General features: G+C 53.2%; 2 protein-coding genes across 4 annotated transcripts; one reads left to right on the top strand and one right to left on the bottom strand.

The window, feature by feature from the left end:
• Nucleotides 1-545: 545 nt before the first annotated feature.
• DUS3L (dihydrouridine synthase 3 like) lies at nt 546-7,687 on the top strand. 3 transcript variants are annotated; one of them, XM_032203884.1, is made up of 13 exons: nt 546-587; nt 789-1,086; nt 1,517-2,101; nt 2,742-2,783; nt 2,860-3,012; nt 3,109-3,225; nt 3,578-3,643; nt 3,731-3,841; nt 4,463-4,559; nt 5,118-5,193; nt 5,493-5,681; nt 5,777-5,905; nt 7,509-7,687. In XM_032203884.1, the coding sequence occupies exons 1-13, from the start codon at nt 550-552 to the stop codon at nt 7,579-7,581; spliced, it is 1,974 nt and encodes a 657-aa protein (XP_032059775.1). In that variant the 5' UTR covers nt 546-549; the 3' UTR covers nt 7,582-7,687. The 3 variants fall into 3 exon arrangements, with proteins under 3 accessions (XP_032059775.1, XP_032059774.1, XP_032059776.1); XM_032203883.1 differs by lacking the exon at nt 546-587 and having other exon boundaries at nt 712-1,086; XM_032203885.1 differs by lacking the exons at nt 546-587; nt 7,509-7,687 and having other exon boundaries at nt 712-1,086; nt 5,758-5,821.
• Nucleotides 7,688-12,667: 4,980 nt separating this feature from the next.
• On the bottom strand, nt 12,668-14,521 carry LOC116498981 (la-related protein 6-like). The gene is made up of 3 exons (XM_032203498.1): nt 14,355-14,521; nt 13,919-14,129; nt 12,668-13,672 (listed from the first exon to the last, which is right to left on the bottom strand). Exons 1-3 carry the CDS (start codon nt 14,519-14,521, stop codon nt 12,668-12,670), a joined length of 1,383 nt encoding a protein of 460 aa, XP_032059389.1.
• Nucleotides 14,522-17,215: the final 2,694 nt, after the last annotated feature.

Here is a 17,215-nt window from a genome sequence, read left to right as displayed (position 1 = left end):
CCAGCCCATGGTGGAAGACAACCCAAATCCCCAGGGACAAAGTGGCCTTGTCTCACATTCCACTGTCATTTGCACAGCCCAACTGGTGCAGTATTTTTCACCTCTTCCCTCTGACAGCCACCCACAGGCAGCACACCCAGCACCTCCCCTGTGCCAGCCCCAAGACACGACGAGACCAGGGGCACCTCCTGCTCCTGCTCCGTTGCCATCACCAGCCCCATCCCTCAGGCCACAGCAGGGAGGTCTTACTCGGGGGCTGGGATGCAGAACAGAGAAATCCACAGCAGAGCTGGGAGAGACAGAGCGAGTGCAGAGGCCCTCTCAACACCCAAGGGGCCAGCACAGCGCCAACCTACAAGGCAGGCACAGAAGCCCCAGCAAGCCCAGAGCCTCCCACCAGCCCAAACCTAGCCCCTCGCAGAGAGCCGCAGCGTGCCACCCCGCAGCAACCCGCCCAGCCCACCACAATAAAGGCATCCGGCCCCAGCCCGGCCTTTTATACCGACACCCGGTCACGTGACGTACGTCATCGCCGCGTGCGGCAACAAGATGGCGGCGGCGGCAGGGGTGGCTGCGGTGCAGGCGCGGTGGGTGCAGGGCTGGGGGCAGCGGCCCCGGGACTCCGCGAGGGCCCGGCTCGGGCCCTGGGGTCCTCTCGGTGGGGCGGGTTGGGAGCGGGCTGCGGCCCGAGGGTTCGTCAGGGCTTCCCACCTCTGGTGCTGTTTTATGGAGTGTGGGAGCGGGACCGGGGACGGTTCGGGCTCCTCACGGGCTGTCTGGGGCTGCAGGTTCGTTGCCTCCAGGGAGCGGTTCCACGCCTACCTGAGGGCCAGCGGCGAGCACAGAGACGACGGAGAGGCTGAGGAGGAGGAGGAAGAGGAAGAGGCTGGCAGTGAGCAGAGTGAACCCCCTGCGAAACGAGGGAGGCTGAGCGAGCATGGCCTGGGTGCAGAGAGCCAAGAGGGTGTTGGGGAAGGGGAGAATGTGCCTGCGGAGAGGAAGCGAGCCCGGGGGCAGAACAAGAGCAGGCCGTGCATGAAGCCGAACCACTACGAGAAGAGCAGGCTGTGCCCATCAGTAACACAGGTACGAAGTGGGGTCCTGCTCAGCTTTGCCCATGGGGGTTTGTTTATTTTTGGGTCTTGGAGAATGCATTCTGGAGGATTGAAGGCAGAGATTGAAGCAAACTCCCAGCAGGAAGGCGCTGAGGCAGAACTGCTTCAGTTGACTTGTTGGGAGAACGTGTAACAGGGTGAGGCTGAACAGGACAAGGCAGCTTTTCCAAGGCCATAAAGCTAAAACATCTCCTCAAGTACTCAGTATGCCCCAGCATGTTCTGGAGAGCAGTTCATGGCATTCCCAACATCATCCACGGCCTGACAGATGTTCACTGCAGTTTTGTCCCCTCTCCAGCCTGGGGTGGACCCAGGCTCACGTCAGTGGTGGTAGAAGGTACAGGCATGCATGTGTGCAGGTGGAGGGCAGAGGTTTTAATCTCCCCTTTTACTATTTTCAGGGCTGTGCAGATAAGTGCTACTTTGGTCCACGGTGTCGCTTCCTTCATGACATCAGTGAATACATGGCCACGAAGCCGGCTGACCTAGGGCACAGCTGCGTGCTCTTTGAAACCTTTGGCAAGTGCATTTATGGCATCACCTGCCGCTTTGCCAAGGCCCACCTCGGGGATGGCTACCAAAACATCATCAACACAGACCTGACCAAGCAGTGGGAGGGGAAATCACTGGTGAGAAACAACCTCTCCAAGGACCTCCAGCACCAGCTGCGCAAGAAGAAATTTAGCTTCAAGAAGGCTGATGAGTACCTCCGCAGTCTGGCCAAGCCCCACAAAAACGGTGGGAAGGGAGGCAAAGCCCTGGGGTGCTCTGCAGAGCATCTGGAGGCGTCCAACTGCACAATGCCCCAGGAAGGCCTGGGAGACACCCCAGAATGTCTGGTGCTACCAGAGGAGGGAGGAGATCCCAAACAAGCTGCCTTGCAGAGTCCCATCCCCATAGAGGGTGAGGGGGAATGTCCCATCAAAACAGCTGGCTTGGTGACAGATGAAGATATTGTAAAGCTGCGGCCATGTGAGAAGAAGAAGGTGAGCAGTGAGAGTTTGGTCAAGGGCTGCTGTCTCTCATATCCCTGTCTAGTGGTTGAGATTGTCCTTAGGAAGACAGAAGAGACAGCTGGGTGAGAGGCAGGCAGAGGACAGAGCTGCTGTCCCCATGTTAATGTCATGAGAGGGGAAAGGAGTGGGCAGGTGAGCTGTTGGGACCATGGCAATGTTATTGGAAGGGTGAGAACTGAGATGAGATTCAGCCCCTTGAACGTGAAGGAGAGTAGGAGCTGAGCTCAGTGAGGGTGGAAATGATCTGCAGGGAAAGCTGGGGCTGGTAGATCTGCGTGTACTTCATGGTGCTCTCCAGCCCAGTATCACCTCCTTCCCCTCACCTCTGTCATGGTGTCTGTTAGCCAGTCTAGCATCCTGCTAAATCTCGAACTGCTTTGAGTTTTCTCCAAGCTGAGCAGTGAAAACAATTGAGCAGTTAAAGTTTCTGGTTCTTCTACTGAAATGTCAGGGAACAGTTGAGGTTCTTGAACAAAAACAGTGATTTTCTGGGTTTCCACTGAGTTTTTTTCAAGGCAGGTGATAAAATCACTGATTGGAATCTCCTCTGGTTTAACCACTGCTGGTTCAGCTCTGTTAACATGCTCCTCCATCCCTGGTTATTTTCCAGTTGGAAATCCAAGGCAAGCTCTACTTGGCTCCATTGACTACGGTAGGTAACTAAGTCAAAATTCGACTTCACCACATTTGGAACAGAGCAAATCTCCTGATTAACCTGTCTCTTTCAGTGTGGTAACCTCCCTTTCCGAAGGATATGCAAACGCTTTGGGGCAGACATCACCTGTGGAGAGATGGCTGTGTGCACAAACCTGCTTCAGGGCCAGTCCTCTGAGTGGGCTCTCCTGAAACGGCACCACACTGAAGACGTTTTTGGGGTGCAGGTAACTGCTGTCATCTTGATAGCCTGACAGATGATATTTCAGTTCTGAGGAGAAAAGTTGCTGCTTGAACTCATACAAACTGTCCCCCTTTGGTAGCTGGAGGGAGCGTTTCCAGACACAATGACCAAATGTGCAGAGCTCCTCAACCAGACAATTGATGTGGACTTTGTGGACATCAATGTTGGGTGTCCCATTGACCTGGTCTACAAGAAGGTAAGATGTTCTGCAGCACGTCCTGTTTCTGTCAATAGATACTTGTCTTTTGCCTCATCACCTGCTACCTTATCTGCTCCTGCCAGTTTGATCCAGACCTTCCAATTCACTTATGGACTCCAGTGAGGAGGCCCATAAGCTGTTCAAAGAGCAGAGGAGGATTGGCTGTCTCTTCTGTCTGGCAGCAGGCAGAAGCCAGGAGGGAAAAAGGTATCTTTGTTGTTGAAGCATCCCCTTCATCTGAGTCTGGAGAAGTTACAAGTTTTAGTTACATTTCCTAAGTGGAGGGCTGCTTCTTTGTGCAAGGAGACTCTGGTGCAAAGTCTTCACAGTGCCACCTTTCTTTCTCCAGGGAGGAGGCTGTGCTCTGATGACTCGGACCAACAAGTTTGAACAGATTGTCCGAGGGATGAACTTGGTGAGTCAGAGCACCTGCTATCAGCAGGAGAAAAGCTGGTAAAGCAACCTCCTGCCCCAGCCTGGCCTCACTCTGCCCTCTCTGCAGGTGCTGGATGTCCCACTGACCGTGAAGATACGGACAGGGGTACAAGAAAAGATTAATGTGGCTCATAAAATAATCCCCAAGCTCCGGGAGTGGGGAGCATCCATGGTGACGGTATGGGGTTACTTGCTGTGACATAAAGATTGTTGGCTGGTGTCTGGGAAGCTCTGCTTGCATATCAGCCTAGAGCACAATGTGGGGGTGACCTTACCTCTTCCCCACAGCTGACTAGCTCTTCCAAATACCTTTGATCATCTGTGTACTACCTTTTAGTGATTTCTTCTAGTAAGACAAATTCAAATGCTCATATATCTAGGACATTGTCCTCGATTGTCTTGAACCTTGTATCTATTACAAACGGAGATGGCTGCTGCAGTGCTTTGAAACAGAAACTTCATTCAACTAAGCTACATTGTGGCAGGGCTGGGGACTCGCTTGCATGGGGATGAGTAGTTCCTACCCACAGTGAATATTCCGTTTCACTGCAAATTGTCACTTCTTGCTCTGGCTTGCAAATAGCCCAGTCACTACTCAGAAAGCTTCCAGCGCTTTCTCAGCCCTGCTAACCACTTCTGTAGCCCAGTCTGTTAGCAGCTGGCTGGACTGTACACCTAGAAGAATCCTTTACCCCATCCTGTTGGTGTTGCTTTTGTTGAAGCATATTCCTCCAGTGTTCGCGTCCTACTATACTTCCTTTGTGGCTTTTGGTGAGGTCTCTATAACTTCTTTCCCCAGCTTCATGGCCGGTCCAGGGAACAGCGGTACACAAGGGTTGCTGACTGGGACTACATAGCAGAATGTGCTAAAATAGCAAGCCCCATGCCTCTTTTTGGTAAGTGTTGCTGGTTTATTGGGTCTGAGATGTGCTGCAATATCTGGTTTGAAACATATTATTTTAAAAACACGCACAACAAAACACAGGCCCCCAAGGACATTCAGCCAGGGGGAAAGGTTGGAGTGTCCCTACCACTGCCCATGACTCCACAGAGGGAATGAAGTGTGTGAGTCTTGTGCGTTTCAGTTTTGCGGATGTGCTTGGGGCCAGAAGTGGTGAGGACTGAGCAAAGCAGGAGTGGAAGGGACAGGCAGGACACAAAACAACTTTTTAGCAGGTGCTTTCTCCTGTGGGCACCGTGGCACAGAGAGTCCTGGAGGGTAGGAGTCAGGAAGGAAGAAGAAGAGAGGAGAAGGCTCTGTTCCTCCTTGTAATGGGAACATTAATCAGAAACATTCCTGCAAGTCTCTAAACATGAGTCCTGGAGCCTCTTTGGACAGTGTGGCTCCTGGACACAGTGTCCGTTCTGAATTTTATCCCATGTCTGGATTATCTCATCTTGACTTGCCCTGGTGCATCGCTTTGACCTCTGGCTTCTCTCTCCCTTCTGCACAGGAAACGGTGATATTTTGTCTTTTGAAGATGCTAATCAAGCCATGCAGATGGGTGTTTCAGGAATTATGATTGCAAGGCAAGTGGCTGTACTTCTTCCCCTTTGCTTCTGGGCTCTGTTGATGCAGGAGTAAGAAATCAATTAAAAAATATCTAAACTAACACAAAACACGAGAAAAGTTTCCTCTTTGTGTAATTACTCTTTGAAACTTGGTACAGTCAGTGTATCTGTGGGAACTCATAGCAGCTTCCTGTTGAAATTGAAAGCTTTAAAGTAGCACTGGCTGGCAAATAAGAGCTGGAAAATCTTTTAAGTTGGTTGGCGTCTTCAGAAGCATCAGTCACAGGAATAACGATGCACATTTAATTTTGCTACAGAGGAGCGCTCATCAAACCATGGCTTTTTACTGAAATTAAGGAACAGAGACACTGGGATATTTCCTCCAGTGAGAGATTTGATATCCTTAAAGACTTCACCAACTATGGCCTTGAGCACTGGGGATCAGATACTCAGGGTGTTGAAAAGACCAGGAAGTTCCTGCTGGAATGGCTCTCATTTCTGTGCAGGTAATTGTGCCCAGCTGGGAGAATCTTTTCCACAGCAAGGCCACACCCTTTGAACAGCAGCACACAGTGTCATTAGCATTTATATTTCATTGTAGGTATATTCCAGTTGGATTATTAGAACACCTACCTCAGAAAATCAATGAGCGGCCACCTTACTACATTGGGAGAGACTATCTGGAGACGCTGATGGCAAGCCAAAATGTGGATGATTGGATTAAGATCAGGTAACAAAGCAATGCATTTCACTTAAATTGCTAGGTTGTGACATAGCAGAGCTCCACAAAGTCCCTGTGTCTGCATGCATCTGCCAAAGAGCAGTGATGACTCCTTCCCACAAGCTCAGGAGGCTATAAGAAATCAGCAAGGGTTAACTGGTGCTTTAATTGGAGGTTTTAAGCAAGCTTGGAGTTGCCATAAAGAGTTTTCAATCCCTGTGTCTGCCTCAGCAGCATTCAGTACCTGCTGCAAATCTAGAACAGCTGACCTCTCTCATGACACACTGTTCATCCTGGGACAATCGTAGGAACCAACAAAGGAGAGTGCAGTGATGGGATGGTCAGGCTTTCAGCTCTGTCTCTCTGCACTTTGTGCAGACAGTCCCGCTCGGCCAGGCTGCACAGATGCCAAACAGGAAAGCAGCCCCAATCCCCAGTTCAGAAGAACAGAGCATATCCCCCATTTTTCAGCATCTAATTTCTGAGTTTATGCAACAGAATGCAGGCAACTGCTTTTCCCCACATCTATGAGACCTCAGGTACTGGCTGGGAAGTGACTTAATAAGCTCACAGCCAGCTAAAATGAGAGCTCAGGCAGCACAGCCAGCTGCTATTTCCCATGTCATGGAAACAGATTAACAAAAATAGAGCATGGCTACAAGCTTCTCTATTTTTTGCTAATCCTCATCCATTTTGTTAGTATTGGGAACAGCTGCCTAAATGCAAATTACATTGAGTTTTAATCAGAATTTTAAAATGCCATTTTTCAAGCAGAACCTGCCCACACTAGGCTGTGCAAAACTTTGTAACCTGTGCTCTTTGCAGGGCCATGTAATAAACACAGCCATAAGAACTCACAATTTTGGATCAGATTAGGTTTATTTGTTAAAGCTCGCTTAGGAGCTGCTAAGGAGATTCTAACCCAAATCAGGAGTTCTCCAAGTCCTCTTTTGAGCTGTAGACTCACAGCTTCTCTCTATGCAATTATATGCCATGCTGGGATACTCTCTGCCGACATGTCTTATGGAAAGTTTTAGTGATGCTATGTTGAATGAGCATCCAGGAAATGCATTAAGCCTCCTTGACTATACAGAAAATTACTCTGCACTGAAAACATAATGTGGGTTCCAAAGTGTGAAATAGTTGAAGTCTTAAGCTAGGATAACTCACAATAGCACTGGCTTACATCATTTTAGGATCCAACCTTAATGCTTTTTGGCACTAACAGAGTTTTGGCTCTGCACAAGCACAGCAAGAGGTGGGGAGGAGCTTTCAGAGGCTTGTGTTGATTCTAGGCATGTGGTTGCCAGCAGTGAGGCTGGCATTTGGATCACCAAACTTAGAAACCCATTTTGGCATTGACTCTCAGTGACTCCCCAGCAGCAAGGGCATTGCCAATACATGGAGCTTGCATCCTTCCCGTGCTGTGGTTCAGGTTAAAGCTCAGTGCTAGGGCAGTTGCATACAGCAACACTTCACATTTTCAGGAAGGTAAAAGCTTGATTTGGATACGTGTGGCTGTAGTAACCATTGCTGTAGAGCCAGGGGGCCATGCAGGTGGGTAGCAGTGGCTCTGCTGTACTAACATTACTTTTTTTTTTTTTTCCTTCAGTGAGCTGCTTCTGGGACCTGTTCCTACCAACTTTACCTTCCTGCCTAAACACAAGGCAAATTCCTACAGATAGGACTGATGAGGCTGTTTCCTATGGCATCAAGTCAAGGGAAAGCATTAATACGGTGGGTGCTCAGCTACGCAAAGAAATGAAATAAAGTTTTATGTTTTTAGAAGTGTGGTGGCTTTCTTGCCCTGAGCATCATTGCCTGCCACAAGTTGCACAGCAGATGGCCTTGCACTTGTGTAGTCTTGCAGCCAGAGGTGCCTCACTGACAGAGCAATCTGTTTAATTAACAGGATACAGGCCAGAAGAGATCTTCAGCCTCCAGTTCACAGTGGGAGTTGTCCCAATCACCCCACTCCACATGCTCTTCACATTGTGGGAGCAAGAGGCCTCTGTTCCTACCAGGATATCCTTGGTAGTGCCAAATCCTTGTAGGGGGAAGGGTTGTACTGACACAATCCCTAGGGGTCCTGTAGATAACAAACAGACCCAGTGTCCCAGCATCTGATATTGTGCAGAGTTCTGTCCCTTCCTGGGAGCAGGCACAGGCACTTGCCATTTCTTGGATGTCAAGTGCCATGGGGAAGCATGGCGCCTCCAAGGGCTTTGCTGGGGGAGGGGGATGCAGAGCTGCTGTTTTTTCGTCAAAAACATTTCATCCTTTTTGTACAAAGGATGAATGAAAGCAGGGTGAGTGACACCGCATACATGACCTTCCCTAGCTCCCTCAAGGTCTTTCTCTAGGTTTGGATCACTTGAACGAACACAGCATGTGAAGGCTGCCAAGTAACAGAAAACAGCCACAAATGTACTCACTCTGTGGCATGAGGACTCACTCCATGGATGCAGCGTGTCAATGAGGGGCAGCCACAAGCCAGACAGCTCATGTCCATGACAGCTCAGCTGAAGCAGCTTGTTCCTTTTCCTCCTAAAAAGCCTGCAGCTCATGCAAGGTAGAGCCATGCACCACAACAGTGGGTATTTCTTTCATGCTCAAAGAACATAGCTGTTTGAATGAGCTTCCTGAGCAAGCAGTGCTGAGTGGTTTTCCTGGTGGTGATGAGCAATGTTCACATGCTGCCTGGCATCGTTCTGCCACCAAGGAGCTCTGGCAGAGCTGAGGTTCAGGGCTCACAGGGCAGCGGAGCAGGTGGGAAGGAGCATACAGACCCCATTAGCTTCCCCATGGGTGGGTACAGCCTCACTGGACAGAAGGAAACAGAATGGGACCTCCAAAAAATGTCTTTTGAAAAGCCACAGCTGCAAAATTTAAGCCAGGCAATCCTCACAAGGTGCCTTGAGCTGGGAGCACATGGGGAGCAGACACATTTAGGGGCAGTGGGTTCAAGGGCAGAGACAGGGTGGGAGGACAGGTGGCCTGTGGCAGAGCCCAGTGCTCCTGGGCAGCTTTCCAAGGCAACTCTTGCTCAGCTGACACTCACACACTGATGCCAAGGCTCGCACCAAAAGTCATTAAATTAATGACATCCCTGTCCCAGCCTACATGGGAAACCTGTGCACCCATGTGCCTGGTGGAGGCTCTGGGCACACTGGAGGGTGGAGGCTGGGCAAAGTGGCAACAACAGACTTCTTAACCCAATGTCGCTCTGTGCCAGGCAGCAAACATCCCCACCAGCTCCACAACATCCTGGAACCCTAGATGGGGCTCCACACACAGCCCCAGACACGCACAGCCCTGCAGTGGGTGCAGCACCTGCGGGACCCTCTCGGACGTGTCCCCAGCGCTGCCTGGCTCACCCTCAGCAGCCCACAGCCCCTGGCACAAAGGCTGTGACAACACCTTCGTTTGTCTTAGTTCTGCAGCAAAACTTTTGCAACTCGATAGGGGCTTCATCTGGGGCACACGGGTTCACAAGCACATTGAAAAGAAAAAAAGTGAGGAAAAAAAAAAAAAAAAGGCAGCACACGAAGAGGGAATAAACAGCATCTTCAGAAATATCTTCCAAAAGAAAGAGAGTGGTTTCCATTTCACAGCCAGTTTACCAACAATCTTGAGCACCCGTGGGTTCGCACAGGCAACAACCCCCTCCAGCACACCCAGGCAGGGGAGGACCAAAGCTCTCGGCACCGCAGCCGGGCCGCCGCTGCACAAAAATCAGCAGCAAATGGCAAATGCAGGGAGAGGACACAGCGGCTGCAGGGCGCTGCTGCTGGGGACTTCACCAGCATTCCAGCAGCTGCAGACAGTGCGAGCGCTCCATCTCCCGGCCGCGCCGCGCCTGCACCCGCTGGGGGTGTCCCCAGGTTGAGCTCTGCCGGGCCATGGGTGCCCTCTCCCCCGCTCCGTCCCCACGCCCCGGACCTTACCAGGCTGTTCCTGTCCCCAGCAGCCCCGCGCTGTCCCCACGCATCCCGCTGCAGACCCCAAAGGAGACTCACAGGTTGCTCCGGGCTGTATTTCATGAGGGCAACAAGCCCCAGGCTCTGCCCTATTAGCACCCTACAACTGCCTGCAGGTGTGGGGGCACCACGGCCCCGATTAACCCTTTCTCTCCTTGGGGAAGTTGGGGGGTGGGGTTGGAACACGGCAAGCCCTCACAGTCCTTCCTAGGAGACCCACAAACAGAAGCAGCCAGACCCTGAGTCGTAACCAGCCATGGCGCTGCCAGCCCCATGGCACCCACCCCGCGGCCACCAGCGCCCCCAGGCACCCTGGCCCCTTCAGCCATTCATCCTCACCCAAAACTTCTACCCTGCAGGTAGGGTCCGGCCCTGCAGCCCACAGATGCCCGATGGCAAACTTTGCATCCCTTCCTCCATCGCATCCTGCCCTCCTCCTCTTGCCCCCACCCTGGTTTGGGAGGTGACTGATGGTGGTTCCTTGTCTCTCTCTCTTCCAGGCTTGCCTAACCCCAGACTGGAGCACCCCTTCCAGGCACCCCCAGCTATGGTGGCACCCAGCATGCCCCGGGCCCCCCCTCCAGGTTTGGTGTCCCCGTGTCTCCAACAGTGTATGGGCTCAGCAAGCCCAGGGCAGCCTGGGGAGGGAGGAGAGGGGGATGTCCAAGGAGCATCCCCCCCCCCATTCCCCAAGCTCCTACAGCTCCCACCTGACCCCGCAGGTCTCCAGATGGCTCCATGCGGCTGCTTCTTCGACCCCCGCGTCTTCCACATAGAGTGGACCACCACCAACCTCCCCTCACCAGCAACCTTCACGCTCGTTGGCTCCGCTTCGCTGCCCAGCACTGCCCCACAGGGTCCCCAGAGCTGCGAGGCATCCCCAGCCTGGGTTCCCCCCCTGCAGCTCTTCATGCCCTATGACCCTCAGGGAAAGGTGGCGGTCCCTGCTCCCCCAGTGATGCCACCATCCTTCCCCAGCTTCCAGCACCTGGAGGGTCAGCTCCAGCAGATGAAACTCTCCAGCACAGCTGTCCCCATGGAGGCATCCATGGGTGGGGGCACCCCCCTGGGTAGCAATGACCCTGAGGACAGCAGCATCCCCCTGAATGGTGACAACCCTGCTGATGGTGACGCAGCCCTGGGCAACTCCATCATTCCTCATACCCAAGCAATGGGACATGCCCCAGAGAGCCCCATGTCGCTGCCTGAAGAGGTGCTGCTGGAGGAGGCCATGAGGCTCTTTGACTGTTCTCTGGGGGCAGGGGAGTGCAGCCAGGACAGTCCCAGCAGTGTCCCCATACCTGAGGACCCCAGTGACACCAACAGCTCCAACCCCTGCTATGATATCAGCTCACTCTGGCTGCCCGAGGAGATGCTCTCCTCTGACTACAGCATCCCCGAGGCCTCCAATGCCATCCTGAGCATGGAGCACCTTGAGGAGATCAGGCTGAACCTGGAAGAGCCACAGTGGGACCTGCCACTACTGCTGTCACCACAGGACAACGCATTTCGTCCCAACACCAAGCTGGAAAAGCGAGGGAAAAAGCGGCGGAACAGATCATTGCCAAAAAAAGGCAGCAAGCCCAAAGCCTCCACAGCCAGTGCTGGGGTGGGAGGGCAGCACTAAAGCCATTGTAGGGGTGGGAGGGACTGGGATAAGGAGGAAGGGGATAAGGATGTAGTAGGGTAGCTTTTGTCTCTCCCCCCCCAAAAAAAAAGTTAATTATTCAGAACTTCATAGGACTCCATGCCTGTGGGGGTGGAGGAAATGCAGAGACAGCAGGAAATGGCAGAGGTACAAAATCAACACTGAGCCCCAAATGAGAGCCACCAAACCATCCCCAGGATGAAGCCATAACCACCAAGGCAGACAAATGTAGAAGGTGGACCTCCCAGTCCCTTTGGGAGGGGGGAGCTCTTTGGTGGGACAAGCCAGGACAGACAGGTACATGCAGGACTCACAAACACAGCCCCACATTGGAAGTAGCATCCCCAGTGCTGCACTGAGCCCCTGCAATGAGAACAGGGGGAAAAAATAAATAAATAAATGCTGTACTGCCTTCACATTGAGCACAGCCAGTATCCTCTCTTGTAGGGGCAAGGGTCAATACAAAGCCCTTATAGACCTCAAGGTAATTCCCATTCTTGGGTCCCACCAGACTCAGCTCCAGAGCCTGGCTCATCCTCACTGCTGCAGGAAAATAACCCCAAATGACCCAAAGAATGGCAAGGGATGGAGTTGCTGGCAGGCAACTCCCTTCTTCCCTTGTCTGGCTGCACCTTGGACAGCCACAACACCAGGAAAGTAAGGAAAAAGACATCAAGGAAAAAACATCCTAAATAAATCACTGCCACAACCAGAAATTGCCTGGAAACTTCATCTCACTTTATTGAACATTTCACATCCGAGCTCCACAACCTTACACCAATGCATGCAACAGCACCTTCAGGAGGCAGCACTGTCCTGCCATGCTCATGCAGGAGCTCTCAGTGTCCCCATTGTCACTGGCCCCAGGGACATGGGGGGACCCAACATGACAGAATCCCGGCAGCACCACCCAGAGCTGGCCTGGGCCCTGGCAGGAGTGGTGGCTGCTGGCCTGAGCATGGCACTGGGTTCTTCTGGTGCTCAGTGTCTCAGCTCACACCCTGCTCTGCCCTGAGCATCCTCAGCCCCAAAACAGCTGCACTGCCACCGCCCACGGCTCTCTGGGCCACAAAGTTATTCTTCTTGACACAATAAGGAAAAACAAAACCAAAAATAATCCCCAAACCATAACACAAAGGAGTCTTAGTGCTTGAGGACAAGTTTTCCTCTCCCAATGCTTTTGTAGAAGCCCTTGGTGCCATCAGGCCCATGTGGCAGGCGAAGCACACCAGCACAGAGGCCGAGGGACTCTGATACCTGCTTCACAGCCAGGGGATTGCCAGGAGGTGATTTGGCATCCAGAGAGGGGCCAGGGGTTGTGCTGCCACCCCAGGGTGTCCACGCACCTACCCCGCTCCCCCAGCCAAAATCGAGGCCCTGGGAGCTCTCAGGGCTGGAGCCAAGGCCAAAGCAGCCACCAGTGCTCAGCTCTGTGGTTAGTGGAGGAAAGACCTTGCTGGCGAGGAGCGATCTGGCAAAGGTGTTGCCAAAGGAGCCAGGCTTGAAGCCACTGTGGCCATCAGGCCTGGAGGGCGTTGAGAGGAGAGGCAACGAGGCCTGGGCCGTGTCTGACTCCAGGGAGCTGCATAGCAAGGAGTCCTCAAGGCTGTAAGGGAACATCTCAGCCGCCGCTGCCTGTGCCTTCCATCCCAGCGTCTCCTCCACTGCCACTGCCTCCCTCTCAGTCACACTTTTCTTTGAGCCCTTCCCTGAGAGCCGTACCACCCGTATGCTTGCGGAGCCAGGGCGGCTCAGGTCCTCAAAGGCCCTGCGGGCACTCTCCAAGCTCTCGTACTCCACCAGTGCACAGCAGCGACTCAGCAGCTCGGGGAAGCGCACTGTGTATTTCCGTACATCTGAGGGCAGCTTCCTGCCCGGCCGCAGGATGCGGATGGAGGCGATTGCACCAAAGGGGCTGAACATCCTCGTGATGGTCTCGATGAAGTTCTTCTGGAGTGGCAGCAGCATACCCAGCTCCTGAGGCAGCGGGTCCCAAGCCAGAAGCAATTTGCTGGGGGGGATGCTCAGCAGGGACTCTGGGAGGGGGACCCGCCGCCTCACTTTGGTGCCCTCCTCATTCACTTCCAGCAGCTCCGAGAACTGTAGGGCGTAAAGTGTGAGCCGCCAGTCGCGTGTCAGGTACTTCACCTGTGGTGAAAAGGAGGCTGCTGCATTCCCTGGCAGTCCAGGCAGGCTGCAGCCCCCTCACCCCAAAGTCACAGCAGGGCAATGTCGCCCTTCACCCAACTACTGCTGGGGATTAGAGAAGATTCCCAAGGACCCCAGTAATAAGCCACAGCTCCCCTGTACTCCATGCCACCAGTGCTTCCTCACAGTGCTCTCATCCAACTAAGGCCTCCACGTGGAGGCTGCCTCCTGCCATAACCAGCCTACCTTCTTGAAGGACGTGAGCAACTTGATGCTGACAAAGCCCATCTTGTTCTTCTGGACGTGCTTCAGGAGGAAAGCATCCTTGGCGAGGTTCTCGTCAGAGAGGTAGAACTCTACCTGGGACACAATTCTCCGGACCAGCTGTGGGTCAGGGACAGAGTAGCTGCAGTCGAACAGGTCAGCACCCAAAGCATTGCTCACATCACAGAAGCTCCTGGGGGGGCAACAGGGACACGGGTGTGAATTGGTGGCCTTCAGGATGCACAGCACCGCCCTGTCCCAGCAGCAACAGCACAGGTGGCAAAGGTGCCAGGAAGGCCTAGGCCCATCGGCCTGGGAGCCACAAACCTAAACCCATCCCAGATAAGGGTCTTGGGATAAGCACAAAGCAAGACTAGGGCTCACCCCCCCACACACACACATCCCCATGGCCACACACCCACTGAAGCTCTTGAAGAAGTCATCCTGGCCGAGCAGGGCGAGTGAGCGGCTCCGAGACGGAAGGAGATGCAGCTCAGGGAAGGAATTTCTTTGCGCTGGCAGAGTGGTGCTGCAGCCAGGCTGGGAACCGAGCCCCAGGGCCACCACAGAACTACGCGATGACATGGTCCTTCATCTGGGACACCACACAGAAGGGTGGTGCTGGGGTGGTTTCTGGTCACAGGCAGCCCCAGGGCAGAGCACAGCCCCTGGGCGGCAGACCCAGCCAAGGGATGGGGGAGAGGGGGCAGCCCTGTGCCGTGCCCTTACCCGCTTTACACAGTAGAGGGAAAGAGTGGGAAGTCCTGGCACTACATCCTAGAGAGCTGCAGGCAGCAGACCCCCAGCCCTCCCACCTCCAAACTAAGGCTCCTAAAAGACAGAGGAGGAGGAGGGAGAAGAAAAGAAAAAAGAGAAAGAAAAACCCCTGGGGGGTTCTCAGGCTGCTGGTTTATAAAAGCAACTGACCAGAAGGGGCCCAGCAGTCAGGACCATGACTGGCTGAGCCCCACGAAGTGCCAGCTGAAGCATATCTGAGGGTTAAGCAGCTCCAGCTGAGCCCCATGAGCTCTGCAGGTGCTGGGATGGGGAGGCAGAAGAGGGGCAGGCAGGACCCCACTGCAAGAGGCATCTCAGCTCCAGCCTCAGTTTCCCTGTCTTGTGCAGGGACAGTAACAAACACGCACAAGGAGGGTTCAGCCCTGGGCAGTGCTCAAGCTCCTAGTGCTGCCAGGGTGACAGACAAAGGTCTTCTGCCTTTTACCCCATGCCAATGAGAGGAAGCAGAAAATCCCCTAAAAAGGGTTGAAGCCTGGGCCATGCAATCCCCAGGAGGAGTGACACCTTGGGGCAGGATGGCCCACGGCTTCAGTAAGAGGTGGGGAAGGAGGCTGGGGATGAAACTCATCCCTGTGGCTTAAGCCTTTGATAAGGGCTGCCCACCTCTTGATGGGGCCTGATCCAGCTGCACCTTAGCCCATCTGTCCAGAGGGAGAGGGAAGGGAGCGAGAAGAATGCAGGGAGCCTTCCCCTTCCTGAGGCATTAGAGCAGGAATGATCCCGTCCTTAATCACATCCCTGTTCCCCACCTCCTTTCAGTGATTAAAGAAGAAATGGGACCACCACAACTATTGTACAGGCCTGAGCATTTCATATATGTTTATTGCTATTCAGGTTTAGTTGGGAATTTTGTGCACGTGGAGTTTAGGTGGTTATCCAGACTCCTTGCACGGTGCGGCACTGTTCCAGAGCATCTTGCTTGCATGTCCGTGGTGAGCAGGAGGTGGCTGGCTTCAGTCGGTAGGGGCTGCAAAGAAGAGCCAATGCACCAGCTGGAGTTTTCACACTCTGTGGGAGCAGGGGAGTATAAGACTTGGTTGCTCAGTTGTTTTTTTTGACCATTTGATCTCATCGGCAGGATCTGAAGTGCAGACACTGACCCAGGGAGTATTCATTGTCATTATTTACAAATATATCCAGCTTTCTCATTTGTCTCCTGCTACTTTGATATGAGACATTTACAGACAGACATCACCCTGACAGACAACAGCACAGGACAGTAAGAGGGAAAGATGTGCCACTGTACACACTTTCTTTTTACTTTCCAATAGCATTTTTTTTAAAGTGTCACAAGTACCTTAGTACCACTTTGAATGAGTAAATATTATATTTGGATAGAATATACTCTGATATGCAAATGTACACGAGGCCCCTGGAAAAGCTTACATCAAATGCTGTATAAAACATCATTACAAATAATTATAATAAAAGCTATTTATGACACAGCCTTTATTCAGACAGGTTTGCCCTGGGGCTTTGTTTTTGCAGTTTGGCTTGATGACAGCCCCCCCACCAGCCCCACCATTAGCGACCACATGGACCTCATGGAATCAGAGCCCTGCCTCAGCCCTGCAGGAGCCAGTGCAGCAACAGCGTGGGAGCAGGAGAAGCGAAGCAGCAAGGGAAACGCCACTGTGGTGCTGAGCGTGGTGCTGAGCATGATGCTGGCCAGGGCCCACAGAGAGCCCCTTGCTGCTGCAGGGCCAGGGCTGAGCACTGCAGGAAGCAGGCACACTGCCTGCCCTAAGGCACTGCGGTCGCACACCCCTCGCCCACTCCCTGGACACAGGCCCACTATTTTTGCAAGACTTCAAGCAAGAATTGTACAGAACCTGCTGGGAGCTCAGGGTGTGGGATCATCCCTTCTGCATGGGTACCCTGGTGAGGATGGGGATACCCCCATCTCATGGTCATGGGCATCAGAACCAGCTTTGTGGCCAGCTGCTGCGTCCTCAGAGTTCTTTGGTATCTTGAGTTGGCCTGACAGTGTCCCAGGATCATTCACAGATGGAACACACAGCTGGCAAGACACAGGTGCAGTGGGGAGTGCTCGTCCCATAGTCCCATAGTCCAGAGCATGTCGTGCACTGCTCAGCAGGGACCAGGTCACGGCACAGCCTGGAGTCCCACGGGTGGGTTCATGAGATGCACAGTATGTGTGTGCCCAGCACAAACGATTTGGCAAAGTCAGAGCCAGGACAGCATGTCTTGAAAGTCTGTAGGAGAAGGGTTAGGCATTTTTCCTTCGTCTTGGGCACTGATTGGTTCAATTTTGTATCACAGTGAAGTCTGAGAAGTGGGGAAGGAACCCAAACCACCTTCCCTGAAAGAGAAAGCCTCATGTGCCCCTCCATCATCCCCCCGTTTGGCTGGGCACAGCCTCTCCTCACCAGGCACATCCAATTCATCATGAACCATGTAGGCTTTCCACTCTCTTTAGCAGACTTTTACCTTCACTCTCCACTCAGCAGCCATGCTACT

Source organism: Aythya fuligula, chromosome 26, assembly GCF_009819795.1.
Source record: "Aythya fuligula isolate bAytFul2 chromosome 26, bAytFul2.pri, whole genome shotgun sequence".
NCBI lineage: Eukaryota > Metazoa > Chordata > Aves > Anseriformes > Anatidae > Aythya > Aythya fuligula.
Note: the sequence above shows the minus strand (reverse complement) of the source record. Positions and strands in the feature narration are given on the sequence as shown.